This window comes from Lycium barbarum, chromosome 12 (assembly GCF_019175385.1).
Source record: "Lycium barbarum isolate Lr01 chromosome 12, ASM1917538v2, whole genome shotgun sequence".
Taxonomy (NCBI): Eukaryota; Viridiplantae; Streptophyta; class Magnoliopsida; order Solanales; family Solanaceae; genus Lycium; species Lycium barbarum.
In genome coordinates this window covers 70,838,830-70,856,629 of record NC_083348.1, presented here as the reverse complement: position 1 = coordinate 70,856,629, position 17,800 = coordinate 70,838,830, and the positions used below count along the sequence as shown (strand labels likewise).

Here is a 17,800-nt window from a genome sequence, read left to right as displayed (position 1 = left end):
TTAGTTCAACGTATATCTCAGGTTAAATTTATACATAAAAATTGGAGCAATATGAATAATAATTGTGTAAGCTTGTTGATAATCTGCTTTAGTTTTCCATCTTAACTTTACATATTTTTAAGAAATAATAACCATTGTGCATAAGACCAGCTCTTATATAGTCTGAGATAGTGCATTTTCTTCATATTTTTTCTTATACTGAAGCAAATTACAAGTTCCACAACATTATGCCCAAAAAACAAAAAACAAAAAACAAAGCAGGTTATACAGAATTTAAGGAGTAACAGCGTCCATTTATCAATATTAATGATCAGGTTGGAAATGAAGAGGTCGATGGAAATTAGAATCATTTACAAAATAGAACAGGAAAGAAACAAGGAGCATGAGGCGAGGACCAAACCAATGTGCATTAATTCAGGTGCTCCATACAATAGCTTGCTCCATGAAGGGAACTTCTGAATATATGGTTTACATATTCTACTCTCTATATCTCTCTCCCTATGAACCATGCCACTCCCATTTCCAGACTTCATGTTCAGTACAAGCACAGCATGAAAGAACAAGTGAACTCCAGACAAGGATTAGGAAAAGGTTCAATGAATTTATGAACGACAATGATCTTCAAGTACAACATGATGCAGCTCGGGATCCTTCTGCTTGTCTGTCAAGAACCATTCCAGCTGGATTTTGAGGGGGTTGAGCTGTAGGCAACCGTTTAGCTGCAAAACCACAAACTCCAAGGATTAAGGGCATCGAAGCGAATAAAAAAGACATATTCAACTGTTCTGACACAACAAAAATGAAAGACATACATAAAGTGTAAGCCCTGAAAGAACAAAAATTTAAGAAATCCATCCTGCTAGTCCCACCTTGAGCTCCCAAAGAGCCACATAGAAGTTTAATAATTCAATAAGATATACTAAACTGTTCTTCTAAAGTTCAACAAGTTATATAACTTTAAAAAAACTAGCATCTTCTACAGCAGTTGATCTCAGCTGCTACCCCCTTCAACTCAATCCCAAGGTTACTAGAGGTTACAACCCCCTCTTAGAGAATTGGTATAATCCTTATGGCAGGTAACTGCAGTTTCACCCCCGAATCTCATGATGCACTTACACCCCTATTGTAATTACAGGAATATAAATAGATAGCTACGTTCTTTATTCTCTCCCCCCCCCCCTCCCCCCCCTCCCCCCCCCCCCCCCCCCCCAAAAAAAAAAAAAAAAAGAAACCGTTTGTGTTAATAATGTATATCGTAAATACACAAGCTGGCTACAAATGGAATATTATATGTTGTAGTAGAAAATACATTCAAGTGAAAGTTGATGTTATAGTAAAAATATCACATAAAAGGGTAATCTTTTATAGTTGGATAGAGGGAGCATTAACCATACGTCTACTTTGGAATGAAATATCTGCTAGCAACTGGCAATTGCTCTATGTTAATTCACAAATCAACAGTTTCACTTATATTATCTCATTCAGGAGACACTGAAAAATAGTGTCCCAACTTCCAACTACAGCATTTGATTTTGCAAGTGAGACAATGTCCTATTTAGCTTTTTTCTTGCTTATTAATTAGGTTAAACTGATCAATCACATTCAAATTAAATTCTATATGGGATCTGTAGAGCTGACGACTACATCCACAGTCCAAGGTGGTAAAGTTTAGTAACATTAAAGCGGTAATCCACAGAGCCCTGCTCCAATCCTGCGGAGACATGGGCAGCCCTTAAGTCCTTGCTAGAACTCCCTCTGTACAGTAGATTTGATGGCAAATCCAAGAGAAGCCTCAGTTCCTATTCGACATGCTAGTGAAACAAACAGCTATAATTATCAATTATCCACTTGTCATATAGAAAAAATGTCTGCTACCAGTTGCTGCCCTGGAGCTGGAAGTTAACCTAGTGTTAACCATATTACCGGAAAACAAACATGGATTCAATAATTATTGTGACTAAAATTAGTCCAATCTCTTGAGATCATAATAGGCTAATCTCTTGAGCAACCTAGTTTAAGCTCAATGACGATAAGATTGGAGTGAGCCCTGCATGCTTAGCTCCTACCTCCAACAAAATCTAATTCGGTGGTATATACTTGCTTAACGATTCATATTTAAGATTCTTTTTTGAGGGGAGAATCCACATTAGTGATGGCATCTACACTATTTTATGGTCTATCAAATGCTCCTTTTTGTGGTGGGGGTGGGGGAGGGGTGGTGGTTCTGGAGCCTAGGAATGCAATTATCTTACCAAAAGAAAATCCCTCGTGTTTTGCTAGGGCATGAAAGGAAGTGATATGGCATCAGTGTGTTAAGGAGAGTGGCGGCAGCACTTCAATAGTAGTTGTAGTTTTTTATTGAGGATAACAGTCACACCCATGATGTAAGATTGATAGAAATATCAAAAACTATAATAAGCATAGGGTAAATTCCCATGCTAGGATTTAGAGCCAGTTTGGATTGGCTTATAAGCTGGTCAAACCAGCTTATAAGCCATTTTTAACTTCTTTGGGTGTTTGGCAAAAATAGAAAACAGCTTAAATCAAGTTAAAAAGTGCTTAAAATAAGCCAAACCAAGACGTTGCGGTTGATATTTTTTTTGGCTTAAAAGCCATTTGACCAACAACTTTACCCTTTTATCCCTTATATTTTTTATTAATTCCAATACTACCCTTACTTCTAAAAACCCTTTAAGCACTTTTATCCAAACACGTAACTGCTTATTTATAAAATAACTTTCAGCACTTAAAAAGTACTTTAAGCACTTAGCTTAAAAGACACTTTTTTTCAGCTAATCCAAACGGGCTCTTAGTAAGATCTCATAAAATATTTGAGTGAGGTTGAAGGTGGTTTGTTGTCAAAAAGGTTAAGACGAGAAAATTCATTTTCTTAACAAATGAGAGAGAGCACCTCTCCATCAGCCTTTTCAAGCTTTTCCAATTGAAAAGGAAGGGAAAATAGAAGGTAAATGTAAACTACTCTCCTCTCATCACCCCCAAACAACATGAAGGAAGGACACTACTTTCAGACGAGTTGAATCTTATAAAGTTCCAATCTACGCACCAGGGTACAAGGGATGCCTTAAAAACCTATAGTATGGGTAAACCGAGGCTCAAGCAAATAGGTGTGCTTAAGCTTTAAAGCTACATATAGTGAAAGCTGAGTGCTTCGGCTTGCCTCACTTGGATAGCAGTTTAGTGCAAAGACCAACTCAAGCTGCTTAAGCTTTAAAGCTAGGTGTAGCGAAGCTAAGTGCTTCGGCTCGCCTCACTTAGGCAGTAAACACCAAGGCAAGGTTGACATACTATCTTCCTTCAACCCTTCGAGTATAGGTTGAACAATAAGCCAATCTAAGATTTTTGGATTTAATTGTGATCCAATGTTGCTAATACCGAAACAAAATAACTAAACATGTGATATTCGTCGAGGAAAAAGAAACAGACATAATAGGATAAGCACAAGATGATGACTACTGAAGGTAAAACTACATTTGACTTATACCATTAAGATTCAAAAACTTGGATTCATAATATTATTATGTGCTCTTAATATATACCATGGAAATAAATGAAGAACAAACTGAGCAACAAAAGGAAATACATAAACAAGAAAAGCAACGCAACATACCTATTTCATAGAAAATATCATTGACATTCACAGCAGTTTTGGCGGAGGTCTCCATGAAAAAGAGGCCATTTTCCTCCGCATACAAGCGTGCCTCCTGTAAAGTCACCAAGAACACTATCAGGAAAAACCAAAATCCAAAAACAATGAAGATATTGAATTACATCAGATATTGAACAAGAAAGAAGCCTAAATAAGTTATCTAACATGCATATGATTAAGCGGAGTGACAAAGATTAGCGAATTCCTTGTCACTTGCAGATATCCTTCCCCCAGTCCAAAAACGTTACAGTGGCGAGCTAAAATATAGCGATCCGATTATTTATGTTGCTCTCTACAATTTAGTGTTGGCTTTGGTCTCTAAATCCAGCTCATAAGAACACCTAGTTCTAGTTGTCTTCTCTAAGAATTTTCACCATTTAACTTTCATATTCTCTTCAACTAAAGATATTATTTTTAACATTCGAGGTTCCAAAAGAACATTGACATGGATCTAAAGAAGCTTAACCGCAGCAAATTACATGTTAGGTTAGGTGACGGATCGAGAACTCGTTCCTGTTCCACAATTGAAGAGATCTATGTATCACCTATGACCCATCTTATAAATGCAAGAAACTCAACTCTGAAATAGCATTTCCAAAAAAAATGAAGGCAACAGACTTCTCCTAGAGTACTAATTGCATTGGATTTATTTTACCTAAAGTGACTGCCACAAAAAATTCTGTTTATGAGAGCTTAGCAAAGCATAGTCCACTCCAAAGTCAGATAAAGGAAAGCTCTGATGGATAACGTCTTAACATAAAATAGGCTGATTATGATAAAACCTCTAAATACGGTAATAGATGTAGAGGATTCATATAGCCAAGCCCAGCCTTCACCAACTTGTTTAGGATCGAGACATACTTGATACCTATTGATTCCCACCAAATGAGTATCTCAGTCTTATATCATGCTCTGAAGCTGGAGATCTTAGAGGGTGCCTTAAATGTTTCTGTCCCTCAAACCTAGTCCTATACATGATTTGTTTAAGAAAGCTTAAGCATCAACAAGCACCAATAACTATTCTTTTTTTTTTTTCTCAAAACCCAACCTTACAGATTGGAGATGTGTTTAGCTGAGAGCCTCAGACTACTAGCAATACATCAAAATCTGCATCCAAGAAATTGTGATATCACAAAGAAGGCTTGGCAAGGACCAATTGAAGGAACTCAAAAAGAGGATGATGGGCATGAAACATTGGATTGCCAAAAAGTACAACTTACTTCTGCAGGAACGTTCCTTTTATCTTCTAGATCAGCCTTGTTTCCAGCAAGAGCCAGGATAATGTTAGGATTACCTGCAACGTTGTCAGAAAATTGCTTATTTTACTGAAACTCCATCTAAACAGGGTCATGGTTATTTTAAAACAAAATCCAGATAAACTAAAGCAAAGCTGACACTAAGAAGAAAAACATATAGGGAAAAATAAAAAGCAACAAGATGATTTTCCAGACTTTTCTAGACATCTTAAAAAAGAGCTGTTTGCGTAAGTTACTCAAAATAGAAAGAAGATTATAACGTTCACTACTCAAAATAGAAAGAAGATTATAACGTTCACTTTTTATATTTATATAAAGTAAGTAGGTTGAAAGGATTAGCACCTTGCTTCTGCAATTCTTGCACCCATTTCTTTGCCCTTGCAAATGAATCCTAAATTAGCAGAAAACAAAAGACAACATCTCAATTTAGATGCATAGACATGTGCATAAACATGAAGACATCCATATTACAGAGTTATGATCATGCAAAGACGAAGCAAGATCAGTAAAGCAAAAGCCAAAGTAAACATGAGTAAGAATTCTCCCTCAGTAGTCCTAATTCAATAGAGACCAAAACTTTATCCAATGCTTCTCTCATTTCATGCAAAGTCCTCCCACCATTAAGGAACAAAATTTTCCAAGAAATGGGATATCTTAAAACGGTAAACTGCATTTTCTGCACTTTTTATGTGACACTTCTGCATTGGGCATTAAATAACTTAACCTTCTAAATTTGTGCAAAAAAGGGGATCTCCCTCTTAACTGCGTTGATTTATGGACAGAGGAAGTCATTTGCAAACCAAGATTAGCCTTTTCCTTAATTAGCTCCAAAATCTACACTTTTCAACCTTACAAATGCATGAAAGCGAAGCAACCATTATTTCTATTTCTTTTCATATGCAATGCCAATATATCAATCAAAAGTAATTAATAAGTCAGCAATATTAGCACTTGTATTGACTCATTTGAATAGTAAATTTTCCCAATTGGGTAGTTTCTTACCGAGCTAGTGATATCATAGACAATAATAGCAGCTGCAGCTCCTCTATAGTACATAGGCGCTAAGCTATGATACCTCTCCTGCCCAGCAGTATCCCATATCTCAAACTTCACCGTAGCATTATTAACCGCCAGTGTAGACGAAAAAAAAGCCGCTCCGATCGTCGATTCCTGTAAAACAAATTGTCAACATCATCAAAACGAGTGGGCTTAGGATACCAGATTCTTAAAGAAAAAAGATAGATAAATAATCAGGAAACTTACCAATATGTATAGTTAGACCGCCTTAATATACAAAACACATATACTGATATGTACATTATACCTATAGCATGTGTATAGTACATGTACTCCCTCCGTCCCACTTTATGTGGCACCTTTCGGATTTTGAGATTCAAACCAGTCTTTCTTTGACCGTAAGCTTTTCATATATCTTTTAAATATTTTGAATTATCAATTATTGTGACTTACAGTACTTTTTACGTAGTTTTCAAATATGTAAATTTTATTTCAAAAAACTTAAAGATTTCATGTCTGAATTCACCGTCAAAATTAAATTGTCTGATTCTCGAAATCCGAACTGTGCCACATAAATTGGAACAGAGGGAGTATAGTACATGTATATTTAAGCATACATATAAAAAACCTAACATCTGATCATATTTTATAAATTAGATCACCCAAAGGTAATTGAGCTGTACTTTATTCTAAATAATCAACATCATGAACTCAAAAAATACAAAACCCTAAAAAAAGTCAAAATTAAATGGTCAAAATTGAAGGGTCAAAAAGAAAAGAAAGAAAGAATACTTGGAATTCAAGGAATTGGCCCTTTACAAATCGTATAACCAAGCTTGATTTACCAGCTCCCATGTCACCTAACAATACCTAAAAATCAAATAGAAAAATTAAGGTTAAAGTTTTAAAAAAGTGTAAATTAAAATTCATTTCTTCATGCATGGCATGGCATGGATCATAAAACTTACGAGTTTTGCATTGAGATTGGTGTGACCAGTGGATGCCATGAAATAGTAGATTGGTAAAAAAAAAAATGGAAGAAAAATGGAGAATTTACAGTGTGTATTTTTTGTTTATGCAGAATTAGGAAGAAAGGAATAATAGTAACAAAATGTGTTAGTTGGACACCAAATGATAGTGATTCCACTGTTTTATTTGGACTTTTCTTATCATCCACCGACCAGGCTTTTTATTTTTATTTTTTTATTTGCACAAATAGCACTGTTTAAACTTTGGTCTCATTTAAGAAATTTACAAACTAGCTGTCCTGTTGGAGTTTATTGTAAAATTCTGGGGTCGTTTTGACGGTTAGAATCGAACTGAATTTTCTTTTCCCAATAACTTAGGGGTTGTTTGGTTGCTGTATTATGCTGGGTAATATTTTAGTTGTCATTTTTAAAATTCAGCATACTACTGTAAATATTGTGTTTGGTTACCAATTTATAATTTTGCATAACTAATATATATGTATAAGTTATGAGGAAATTTATGTATAATTTTATGCAAGTGTCTATTTTGGTCTATGCGAATCAGGTGTCCAGCTAATCTGGATTTTTTATTTGATAGTGGGTAAAACTTTTCTTACAATAGGAGTAGCAAGTTATGTTGATCGTCAAGATTTTGACGCTGACAAATCGCAAGACCTGCCTTAAAATCAAGTTATGTTAGTCGTTGAAGTTTTGGCCATAAGTCTTGACAAATCACTCGGATTTTTTCGGGATTTGGCCAAAAATCTTGACGATCACCATACTTTTTCATAATAGATACAAATTGTTTCAAATCAACTTCAAATTTGATATACAATCTAAATTGGATGTATAAAAATGAGCAATTGGCACGATTGTCCTTATTCGGGGGTGGTCTTTAATTTTTTAACTTCGCTAAAAAATTCTTGGTTCCGGATTCGAACCCTCGCTCAGTCAAAAATTAAAAAACATCACAAGGTACAGTTTGTATTCACAAGACAAATTTTTGCCTGCAAAACTCTACGTTCAGGCAGAGTTTTGTTATCTTCAGGTATAGTTTTAAACTCTACCTGATCAGGCAGAGTTTGACTGCAAACTCTACTTGAGGCATAGTTTTGCCCTCAGACATAAGGCAAACTCTCCCTTAAAGCAGAGTTTTGCTTTCAGACATAAGCAAAACTCTACATAAAGTAGAGGTTTGCATTAAGGCAAACAAAAAAAAAATTACACAAGTTGGATTTTGTAAAACTCTGCCTTAAGACTTAATTTTTGCCTAATAAACCTAATTTTGCTATAAAACTCTTTCTTGTGATTTTTTTTTTTTTATTGAATCCTTTGAATAGTAATCTGCCAGATACATTTATGGAAAGAAGAATTTCTTTGTTTTCATTAATCTTTGGACACGTTTCCTCTTAGTTCACTCCAACTCAACACCAAAAAAAAAAAAAAAGGCAATGCTCTGTCTGCCCTTTTGTGACATTTTATCAGGTAACTTACCAATGCCTAAATAGGCATCATTGTGCTTTTCTTTCACTCAAGCAAACTTCCGGTTTCTTTTTTTTTTTTCTTTTTAAGTAGACTTTTGGCTATAGAAATCAAAACTTTTTTCAATTTTTTTGGAAATTTTGGAGCTGGAGTTGGAGTTGTGTTGGCCATAGTTTTTGCAAATAATATTTTGTTGTTGAAATGTACTTGTTCAACAAGGTTTGATTGTTAAAAATAAGATTTTAATTGTTTTTCAAATTTCAATTTGGAATTTTCATAGCCAAACACTGACTTTTGAAAAAAGTGAAAAATAATTTCAAAAAAAAGTGAATAATTCTTATGGCCAAACGGGTAGTAAGTCCCAGTATGGAGAATTGAACATAGAGGTCTTTTGGTTATTAGCATGTTAAACTATATACGCATGTCATGATTTGCTTGTGTAATTCGCTCCGTATTCCAATTCACGGTAAAATAGTAACTAGATATACCCGTCAAATCCATTGCAGTTCAAATTTCCTGTTCTAGGATAAAGAAAACATAATATCCGCCAGAAGTACTAGTAGAACTCTCAAAATTGTCAAATAGAAAGCTTGATATATAGTTTGGCATTTCAGTTGCATGTGAGACGTAAGTACAAAATGGAACACACTACTCAAGTTACTGGAAATGAAACTTGCAAATCCTATTCGCCAATAATTTGTTCTCGTCACAGTACAATACTGGAACTCACTACTTGAGCAAAAGTTTTGAAATGAAACTTGCAAATTTTCAAAGGCATATTACATTCTTGAAATCTGGAGAGGAACTGCAGCTTCAAGGATTTCCTCCCTATGGGAAACAGCCTGAACCATTTCCAAACTTCCATGCCTTTTAATGAGATGCCGGCGGCAATTCTCGCCAGCCATAATTCCAGATTCATACGCACCATGAACCGACCCCTGATGATCATCACTGCTCACAGCTTCCCCTCCAAAGAATAAATTACCTATTGGTGCCCGAAGCCTATCGTAAGCATCAGTTGGCTTTCCAACCAAGTCATACGAATAACATCCAAGAGTGTCTGGATCCGTACCCCAGCGAGATACAAGATACTGAACCTGTACAACGCACCAGATGATTAACTACCAGTATCTGTTGCTTTCAGTTAAACAAAACAGCTTAGAAGTGCTTCTGTCCTAGCATTCTTGGATTACTGAACATGGTGTTTTAACAAGGTTTACATTATAGGAGTGTTAGATAAACAGATGCAGGATTGCAGGTAGTTTGCTTTCTATCAATAAATGGGAAAAAGCATCACTTTTTCTTCTTTATTCAATTTAGAATGAAAGATTTCAAAGTCAAAAAAGAAATTAAAGAAATTGAAAGCTGATGAGGTGCTTCCTCATTTTTCCTTCTATTTTTATATTTCACTCCTCCATCTGATTGTTTTACCTTTTGGGTTAAAGCAGAAATGTAAATGAACAATTATCAAACTGTAATAATCAACATGAAATGTAAACTCACCAATTGAACCAAAAATAAACCAAAGTAAATTATCATTTCTGCAACACTTCGGAAATTGAGTCCTTTTTCATGCATGTCACTAGCTAAGATTTATAATTCAATTAGAGCCCGTTTGGATTGGCTTATAAGTTGCTTATAAGTTGTTTTCAATTTTTTTGAGTGTTTGGCTGACCAGCTTAAAGTCATTTTGTGCTTAAAATAAGCTCAAAAAAATAATTGGGTCCATTTGACTTAGCTTATCTAAAGCAGCTTATAAGCTGAAAACAGCTTATAAGCCAAAAAAAATAAGTTAGACTACCCCAACTTATTTTTTTTAGCTTATAAACTGTTTGCAGCTTATAGGCATAAGCCAATCCAAACAGGCTCTTAGTCTAGAAGCAGAGATTACTTACAGGCTTAGTAGCATCAGGGAACATTTTCTTCAACTGCAGCATTGCAAACTCAGCAGCAGATTCATCTGATAATTTCTCGAGGTCACAAGCAAGTCTTCCAGCAGCCATATAGACAAGGACCGGGTGTCCTGTTGCCTTGTGGAGGTTAAGAAAATAACCACAAGCATATGAAGTAGGTGCAACAACACCTAATAATTCCACATTTGGCCAAAATACACTATCAAATTGTAATGCAATCTTGTTTTCATTGCCTACACCAAGATCTGCTATTGCAGATTGCTTCCATTCCGGCAATTTTGGTTCAAACTTGATCAAGTTGGCTTTTAGAACACCTAAAGGCACAGTTATAATAGCAGCATCCGCAATAAAGTTTCTCCCATCCTCGACCGTAATCATCACTTTGTTGTACCCATTTGTAATCCTCTTGACCCTAGTAAATTAGATCCACAAAAAAAAAAAAAAAAAGTTTCTAGCAAGTGCCTGGCAAGTACTTTGTTAACACTGGTTTGAAGAATACTGCTAAGGAAAGAAACAGGAGATAATCATGTTTGGGTGTTGAGGTGTAACTAAAAAGAATTTCTCTATGGAGGAAAGGAACAACTTTTGATTTTAATATCTTAGGAAATCTAGTAACCAGAAGGTGTAAAAAAGGTGACCTCATTTCTTACAATAGAAATAGGATTGTAAAAATTCATGTGGTTTAACAGTCATTGCAGCTGCATTGAGAAACAAAGAGAAAAAGGTAGAACTTCCACATTTTAGAGAAAACCCATGCACACCTGTGATTTAAACGGATATCAATGTCTTTTGATAATGCCTTTATGACAGGGTGGTAACCTTGCACCATAAGTCCATGACCACCAGTGAGAACTTGTTCCTGCATACAAAATATAACCATCATAATTCAATTTTCCATATATATTCAAGGATATATCTATCAAATGGTTGTGCCCAATTTGCTATGTGGAATAAGTTAAGATAAGTGTCTGAAAGCTATAACAACATTTTGTAAAGCCCTTTTTTGTATTCCTTCAAAGTTTTTATATTTTGAAATAAGACCTTCACTGCAAGATAATGAAATTGAAAACTGCATCAAGCACCCAATAAACTGTTTATTGATACAGTAAATGAAAAAATACTTGCCTGATCCCAGGTTTTCAGAGAGATCGTGTCTGCGTCTGCAGCAAACCATGCCTCCATTCTGCATATGTACCATTGCAACACCTCATGGAAAAGTCCTTCTTGCCTACAGCACAAATAACTCAAGATGTAAGCGCATGTATAACTAGATTCCACATTCAACAGACAATAGCAGGCCAAATGAGAAGCGTTTTGTCTGCATACCTCAACTCTGGATGCCTGTCCAGTACAATAGATATTGCTTGAAGAACTGACAAGTCATGACTATGCTCATTTCTCACTTTCTCAGTCTGCATAAGCAATACAAATAATCATCACTGGTTTCTTTTAAAAATCTTAAGAGGCACGACATTGTTGAGCAGTTCAAAGTTAAAGACCAACCTCACTGAGGATTTTCTTGAATACATCTCCAACTTGAACAACTGTATTTTGAGGAACTTGACGACCATCCATGTCAAACAGCATGTAACTATAAAAGGAAAGGAAAACATAATTAAGCTCTTGACTGAGTTAATAGCATCTCTAGTTAATTTGCACAAAGAAATATAAAGGGGACAGAAAAAGAGCACAGGCCAATTGTAAGTCCTTTTGATCAAAATTCAAAAACAAACTAACAAAATTTGTTAGTTACGATATTCTGATTGGTTGGATCAGGGTGAAGATAGACCAAGTAATAATTTAGCACCTATATTTGACGAGAGAGAGCAAACAAAAGAGGGAAAGGTGCAGACTAATTCATGATTAAAAAAAGCATTTATTCAATGTAATGCCATCCAGGATACCTTTCTAAGTCATGGTCATACAGCACTGAGTTGTCACCGCTGGTGCGATATAGAGTGAGCCCTAACCGACGTATCAATGGAGCCAAAGGATTCTCATCACAAACCCCATGGAGCCTGAAAAGCATGTTTAATGATCAGAGTCCATTAATTGCAGGTTAAAATGCATAAACGTCCAGATCTGGAAAGACAATTTGGGAGGAAAAGATTAAATTCTCTCACCATGATGCTCCCATATCAACTGGGCAACCAAATGAATAGTCAGTATGTATGCGACCACCAAGTCTATCCCGTGACTCCAACAAGAGCACCTGTACAAATATAAAAAGCATTTCTTTTAAGAATGAATGGATAAAAGGTTGTTACATGTGAAAGAGTTCTAAATCTTGAGTATGCCCACCTTAAATGATGCATTGTGAAGGAAACGTGCAGCAGCTATCCCTGAAATACCTCCACCAATCACAATTACAGATGGAGATGACCTGTGCGGCCTACCTAAGCGGGGTGGTAAAATGCCTAGCCAAGCAAAAGGGAGGAGCAAATTAAGTTCCACTGAAGAAATCATAAGAATAAGCAACAATACCTATGAACACCCTTTATGATGGACATGAATATAAAGTTCTTCATTTATACTCCAACACTCCAACAAAGTAAAAGCACACTACTTAGCGTGAAGAATTAAGATAATGAATAAGAACAAAATTCCTCACGAGGAGGCAATCAAAATGCATGCAACTCAGCAAGACACAGCTAGAAACTGAATCAATCCCTCCAAAGTAGAACGTAATGCACATTTAGAAGTCTACATGTTTTCACATCTCTACACTACATTATCAACTTCTATTAAGAGTGTAATGCACTTAGACAGCAAGCCACAATCAGAAGTTGTAAATAGATATACAACAACAACATAGAAGTTGATCAAGTAAAGATATGACAACAAGGCTGAGGAGCGAAAGTTGCATCTATTCAGTACACTATGCAAATGGATCATCAAGATGACATAAGCTGGCCTAAAATGGTAGTATCTCTAATCCTCCTACGAAGAGATACACAAACCATTATATCTGTTACTTTTATCCCAAGGATGAACTCGTACACAATGTAGACTTTATGTAATAATGTCGAACAATTTGAACATTTCACCATTTTCTATTGATCAAGTTTAAAGAACCAGCAGCTGCCAGGCATCGGATATTCTTTATTGTAAATACATAGTAAAGTAGCTACTAGATTATCATTCTTTCAAGCCCAAACCAATATCAACAACATCTGAACTATGAAAGATGAGATAGTGCTTGTTTGATCAACATTTTGCCCGAAGCAATTCACTTCCCAATTCCCATTTAACAATGTCTCACACATGGAGCACATGTTGCTAGCATAACGTCATCACCCGTTTGGCCATAAGAATTATTCACTTTTTTTCCACAGTATTTTTTTCACTTTTTTCAAAAATCAGTGTTTGGCCATGAAAATTCCAAATTCAACTTGAAGTTGTATTTGGAATTTGAAAAACAACCAAACTTATTTTTCACTTTTTTCATGACATTTCAACAACAAAATATTATTTTCAAATATTATGGCCAAACACAACTCCATCTCCAACTCCAACTTCAAAAATTCCAAAAAAAGTGAATCTATTTTTGGTTTTTATGGCCAAACGCCTACTTAATCTTTGTTAAATTACCGGACCAAAGAAAGATAATTTTAGCACCATTTATGTCGAACCTAACAATTCTTTCTGAATTAAGACTTGTACTACTATGACTTCAATGATTTAATAATCAGCAATTTTTTTTTTAATTTTTATTTGCCTTTACTTAATACTAATTCATTAACCGGCAATGCCGCAATGGCAAAGATATTATGCTCATTTAAACATATATACTACTCCCTCAGTTTCAATTAACGTCACTCTTTCCTTTTTAGTTTGTCCTAAAAAAAAAAAAAAAAAACACCTTTCTACAATTCAACTTTAAATTTAACCTTAAAAAAATGATTTCTAGGAACATGAATTTTTATATTTTGTTTTAGACCATAAATTTTAAAAAAAAAATCATTTATTTCTTAAACTCCGTATCTAGAGTACGACAAGTTTCACACAGATCACATCAGACTCAATAATTGAAAACACAAGTCCGTAACAGCTCAATCAAAAAAAAAAAAGATTATTATTTCCTCAAAAGTCAAAAGGCAACGAAATTAAACAATGAAAGAAAAGTAAAAACGACATATAAAATTCGAGAAAATTAGGAAACTCACCATCAAATAAATTACTAGAGCCAGAATCATCATCTTTGATTTCCATGAAATCCGTGAACAAAAACGTCGACGTTCTTAGAATGTTTTTTCGGACAGCAAAGATGCAAACAAACAGAGAAGAAGAAGAAGAAGAAGAAAGAGTGGTATGTATCTTGGCAAGGAAATTTAAGGGTGTATAGGAATTAAGAAATTAGAAATTAATTGGAAGGAATGATTATGATAAAGCATGAAGATTAGAAGGCCAGCAATAAAGCGGCTTAGATTAGAAGAACACCGTAGCTTATCAAGCCAGCTCATAATCATAACACGAATCAAATATCAATTCAACAAACAATCGTCCTAATTTTACCGACGATTTTTGCTTCGTTTGCATAGATCGACCAGAAATTAATTAATCTCTTCGTCTAGAATCACAAAAGGTTAATCTCTCTTTGTGAGTTTGGAAGTTGTCGTAATGGAGAAACAGAATTGGTGGGCGGTGGTAATGTGGTGTTTGTATTTATAGAGAGGATGGATGAACGGAGTTATAGGAGCGTACAACTTGGAAGCAAACGCGTAATTACTGCATGATATTTTCTGGCAGAGAGGGGTATTATTGTCATTTCATAACTCGAAGTCGTGTCGTGTCGCTTCCGACTTCCATCCCAACAAATCCCAATTAACCACGCTTCACGTGAGCTCTCGAACAACTTTGGTTTTTTGGACCTATTGATGGTTAAAAACAAAGATATTGTTATAAAATAATAAATCAAGCAAGAAAAATATTACAGGTAATGAGGAGAACCTCTATATTTATAAAAGAAAAGTGATTTGATCTCAAAGTTATTAATCCTAATATTTCTTCTAAAAATAGACATCCATAATAATAAATAATACTTATAACACTCCCCCGTTAGATACCTATTTGATAGATAATGTGCCTCGTTAAAACTCTACTAGAAAAAACCCAATGGGAAAAAATCTAGTGAAGGAAAAAGAGTACACATTTCTAATAATACGCTATTTGGTTGTCTCATTAAAAACCTTACAAGGAAAAACCCAGTGGGACAAAAACCTTAAAAGGGAAAAAGAGTACAATGCGTATTAACTACCCCTAATGAGAACTTCAATCCAAAAACTTGAATCTTCACATCTTCACTCGAGAGTTGCAATTGGTATAGACTTGGTAAATACATTAGTCATATTATCACTCGAACAATTTGTTGCACCTTGGTATCACCATTCTTTTGGAGCTCGTTTGTGAAGAACAACTTTGGTGAAATGAGTTTTGTCCTTTTATGAATCCACTCTTTAGTTGGACTATGTATGTTGTTGCATCTTCAGTCTTTGGATAGAGTTGCATCAACATATAATATTGTTGAAATCATTCCAAGTGCATTCTTGACTTGCTTTATAAACAAATGTTATCTTTATATGATTTGACTGTCATGTAAAATAACATCGTATGACCATAATCCTTTATAGTCATAGCAAAATATATAAATGCATCAATTGCATAAAGATATGACACTTCAGGACCAAAAAATTATGCAAGTTTCTCATTTCAACTTCTTTCAACAGATAATAAATTGCTTTTGAGAACTCTTCGAGAGTTTCAATAATATTCAAGTAGTCAACTTGCACCAACAATATGTCAGATTTTAATTTTCACAAAGTCATAAGGATAAATAGAGTCATTGTGCCCTTAGTCAGTAAATATTCATTAAGATGATAAAATCGCGTTCATCTTGCTTCACTTAATTCATATGAGAATTATGAACAAATTTCTACAATTTGTATATGCTTTAGGCATTCAAAATTCTTCAGGAATTTTCATATAATTTTGTCAAGTAATTCATATAGGCTGTGACAACATCTATTTCTATTTAAATATGTGACATCTTCTGGTGTCTGGACAGCAGGTCCAATAAGCTTTATGCTTACCAAGATATGTCATTTCACTTGATAATAATTTCTACGTTAGCATGCTTTAATAAACGTAGAATTTAGATCCTCACAATAGAATTTAGATCCTCAAAATCTTTTACAATATTGCGCTATATTGTACCAAAGATATTGTCGACGATATATCATTTGTATCGGTTCGCAATGTGACATAACTTATTGAGATCTCATCACTTCCATTATTTTTAGGTACCTAAATCTCTCATGAGGTTTCATGAAGAGTTATGTCGTAGGCTCTTCAAGAGCACATTGCCTCCTTAAAATGATCATTAATCATTTGCTCCTCTTTCTTTTAAATGATTATTGTGTTTGGAACCGATTAGTCTACCACGCTTCATGCATGCTTTAGACTCTCTCCTTCAGGGACATGAATTTAATAGGAGCATTTTGCAGCTGAAATTAGAAATTAATTTTGGGTTAGTAAATGCTTCTAGCATTTGAGTTGAATTATCCTTTAAATGAGGATCATACTAATGATAATTCATAACATATTTTTCAGCTGCTTATTCTCTCCCCCTTATGTTAGAAAAACTAACATATATCACATCTTCTTTGGGGGAATCCATCTTTGTGCATCATGATAGATTAATTAATCGTATACTACACATAAAAACTATTAGATGGAAATATCTGATTCCTAACCCTGAATCAATTGTAAGGGGGGAATTTATCATAATTTACTGGCCTGAAGCATACAAGTGATGTATACAATACATCATATCTTAGACCAGCATATGAAGCTTTGTTCTCATAAGCAATGATTTAGCTATTTATCGGAGGCATTCAATGCCAAACCAGCTTTGATATAAACCAACATTAACAAGATGAATTATCTTGATTACATAATCTGAAAATTGTGCTCTCAACTCAATTATTTTGAGCAAATAACTTTGCATATGTCAAACTGCGGGTTGACAATAAACACACATGTGACTGTCTTATCGATGCATCTATTTAAGAAATCACATAACAGGTGAACGGGTATTTGTTTTCTTCAAAATTTAGGAAATTCAATCTCAACCTTAGCCAGTATAATCAACTTATCATGAGAACAAGCAACAAAGATAAATTCTTAAAGAATCTTCTAGTTCTTCAATATATGTCAAATACTCAATAATCTTTGAATCGGGATGGCAAATCGCTCATGTCGACTAATAAAATTATTTATACTAGTAAACTTCAAGTTTACCATGCCATGTGCTATTTGTTTTAGTAAACTTCTGGTTTACTATGACATGATTTTTTTTTTGTACCAGTAAACTTCTGGTTTACCGTAACATGTGATTTCATCATGGTCATAAATAAAGCGTGTAATCTTTCACATAGATATTTATTACCCACCATGATTTTGTAGATATTTGATCATCCCATCATTAATAACTATAAT

At 34.6% G+C, this 17,800-nt stretch overlaps 2 protein-coding genes across 2 annotated transcripts; both read right to left on the bottom strand.

The window, feature by feature from the left end:
* Positions 1–272: 272 nt before the first annotated feature.
* Positions 273–7,070, bottom strand: LOC132622311 (ras-related protein RHN1-like). The gene is made up of 7 exons (XM_060336896.1): positions 6,909–7,070; positions 6,733–6,810; positions 5,926–6,093; positions 5,266–5,314; positions 4,888–4,961; positions 3,629–3,722; positions 273–719 (listed from the first exon to the last, which is right to left on the bottom strand). Exons 1-7 carry the CDS (start codon positions 6,945–6,947, stop codon positions 622–624), a joined length of 600 nt encoding a protein of 199 aa, XP_060192879.1. The 5' UTR covers positions 6,948–7,070; the 3' UTR covers positions 273–621.
* A 1,894-nt stretch (positions 7,071–8,964) lies between these two features.
* Positions 8,965–14,988, bottom strand: LOC132625063 (probable polyamine oxidase 4). Its single transcript, XM_060339838.1, has 10 exons — positions 14,470–14,988; positions 12,605–12,720; positions 12,427–12,515; positions 12,208–12,321; positions 11,807–11,894; positions 11,630–11,715; positions 11,429–11,531; positions 11,065–11,162; positions 10,286–10,715; positions 8,965–9,487 (listed from the first exon to the last, which is right to left on the bottom strand). Exons 1-10 carry the CDS (start codon positions 14,513–14,515, stop codon positions 9,170–9,172), a joined length of 1,488 nt encoding a protein of 495 aa, XP_060195821.1. The 5' UTR covers positions 14,516–14,988; the 3' UTR covers positions 8,965–9,169.
* Between the last annotated feature and the right edge of the window lie 2,812 nt (positions 14,989–17,800).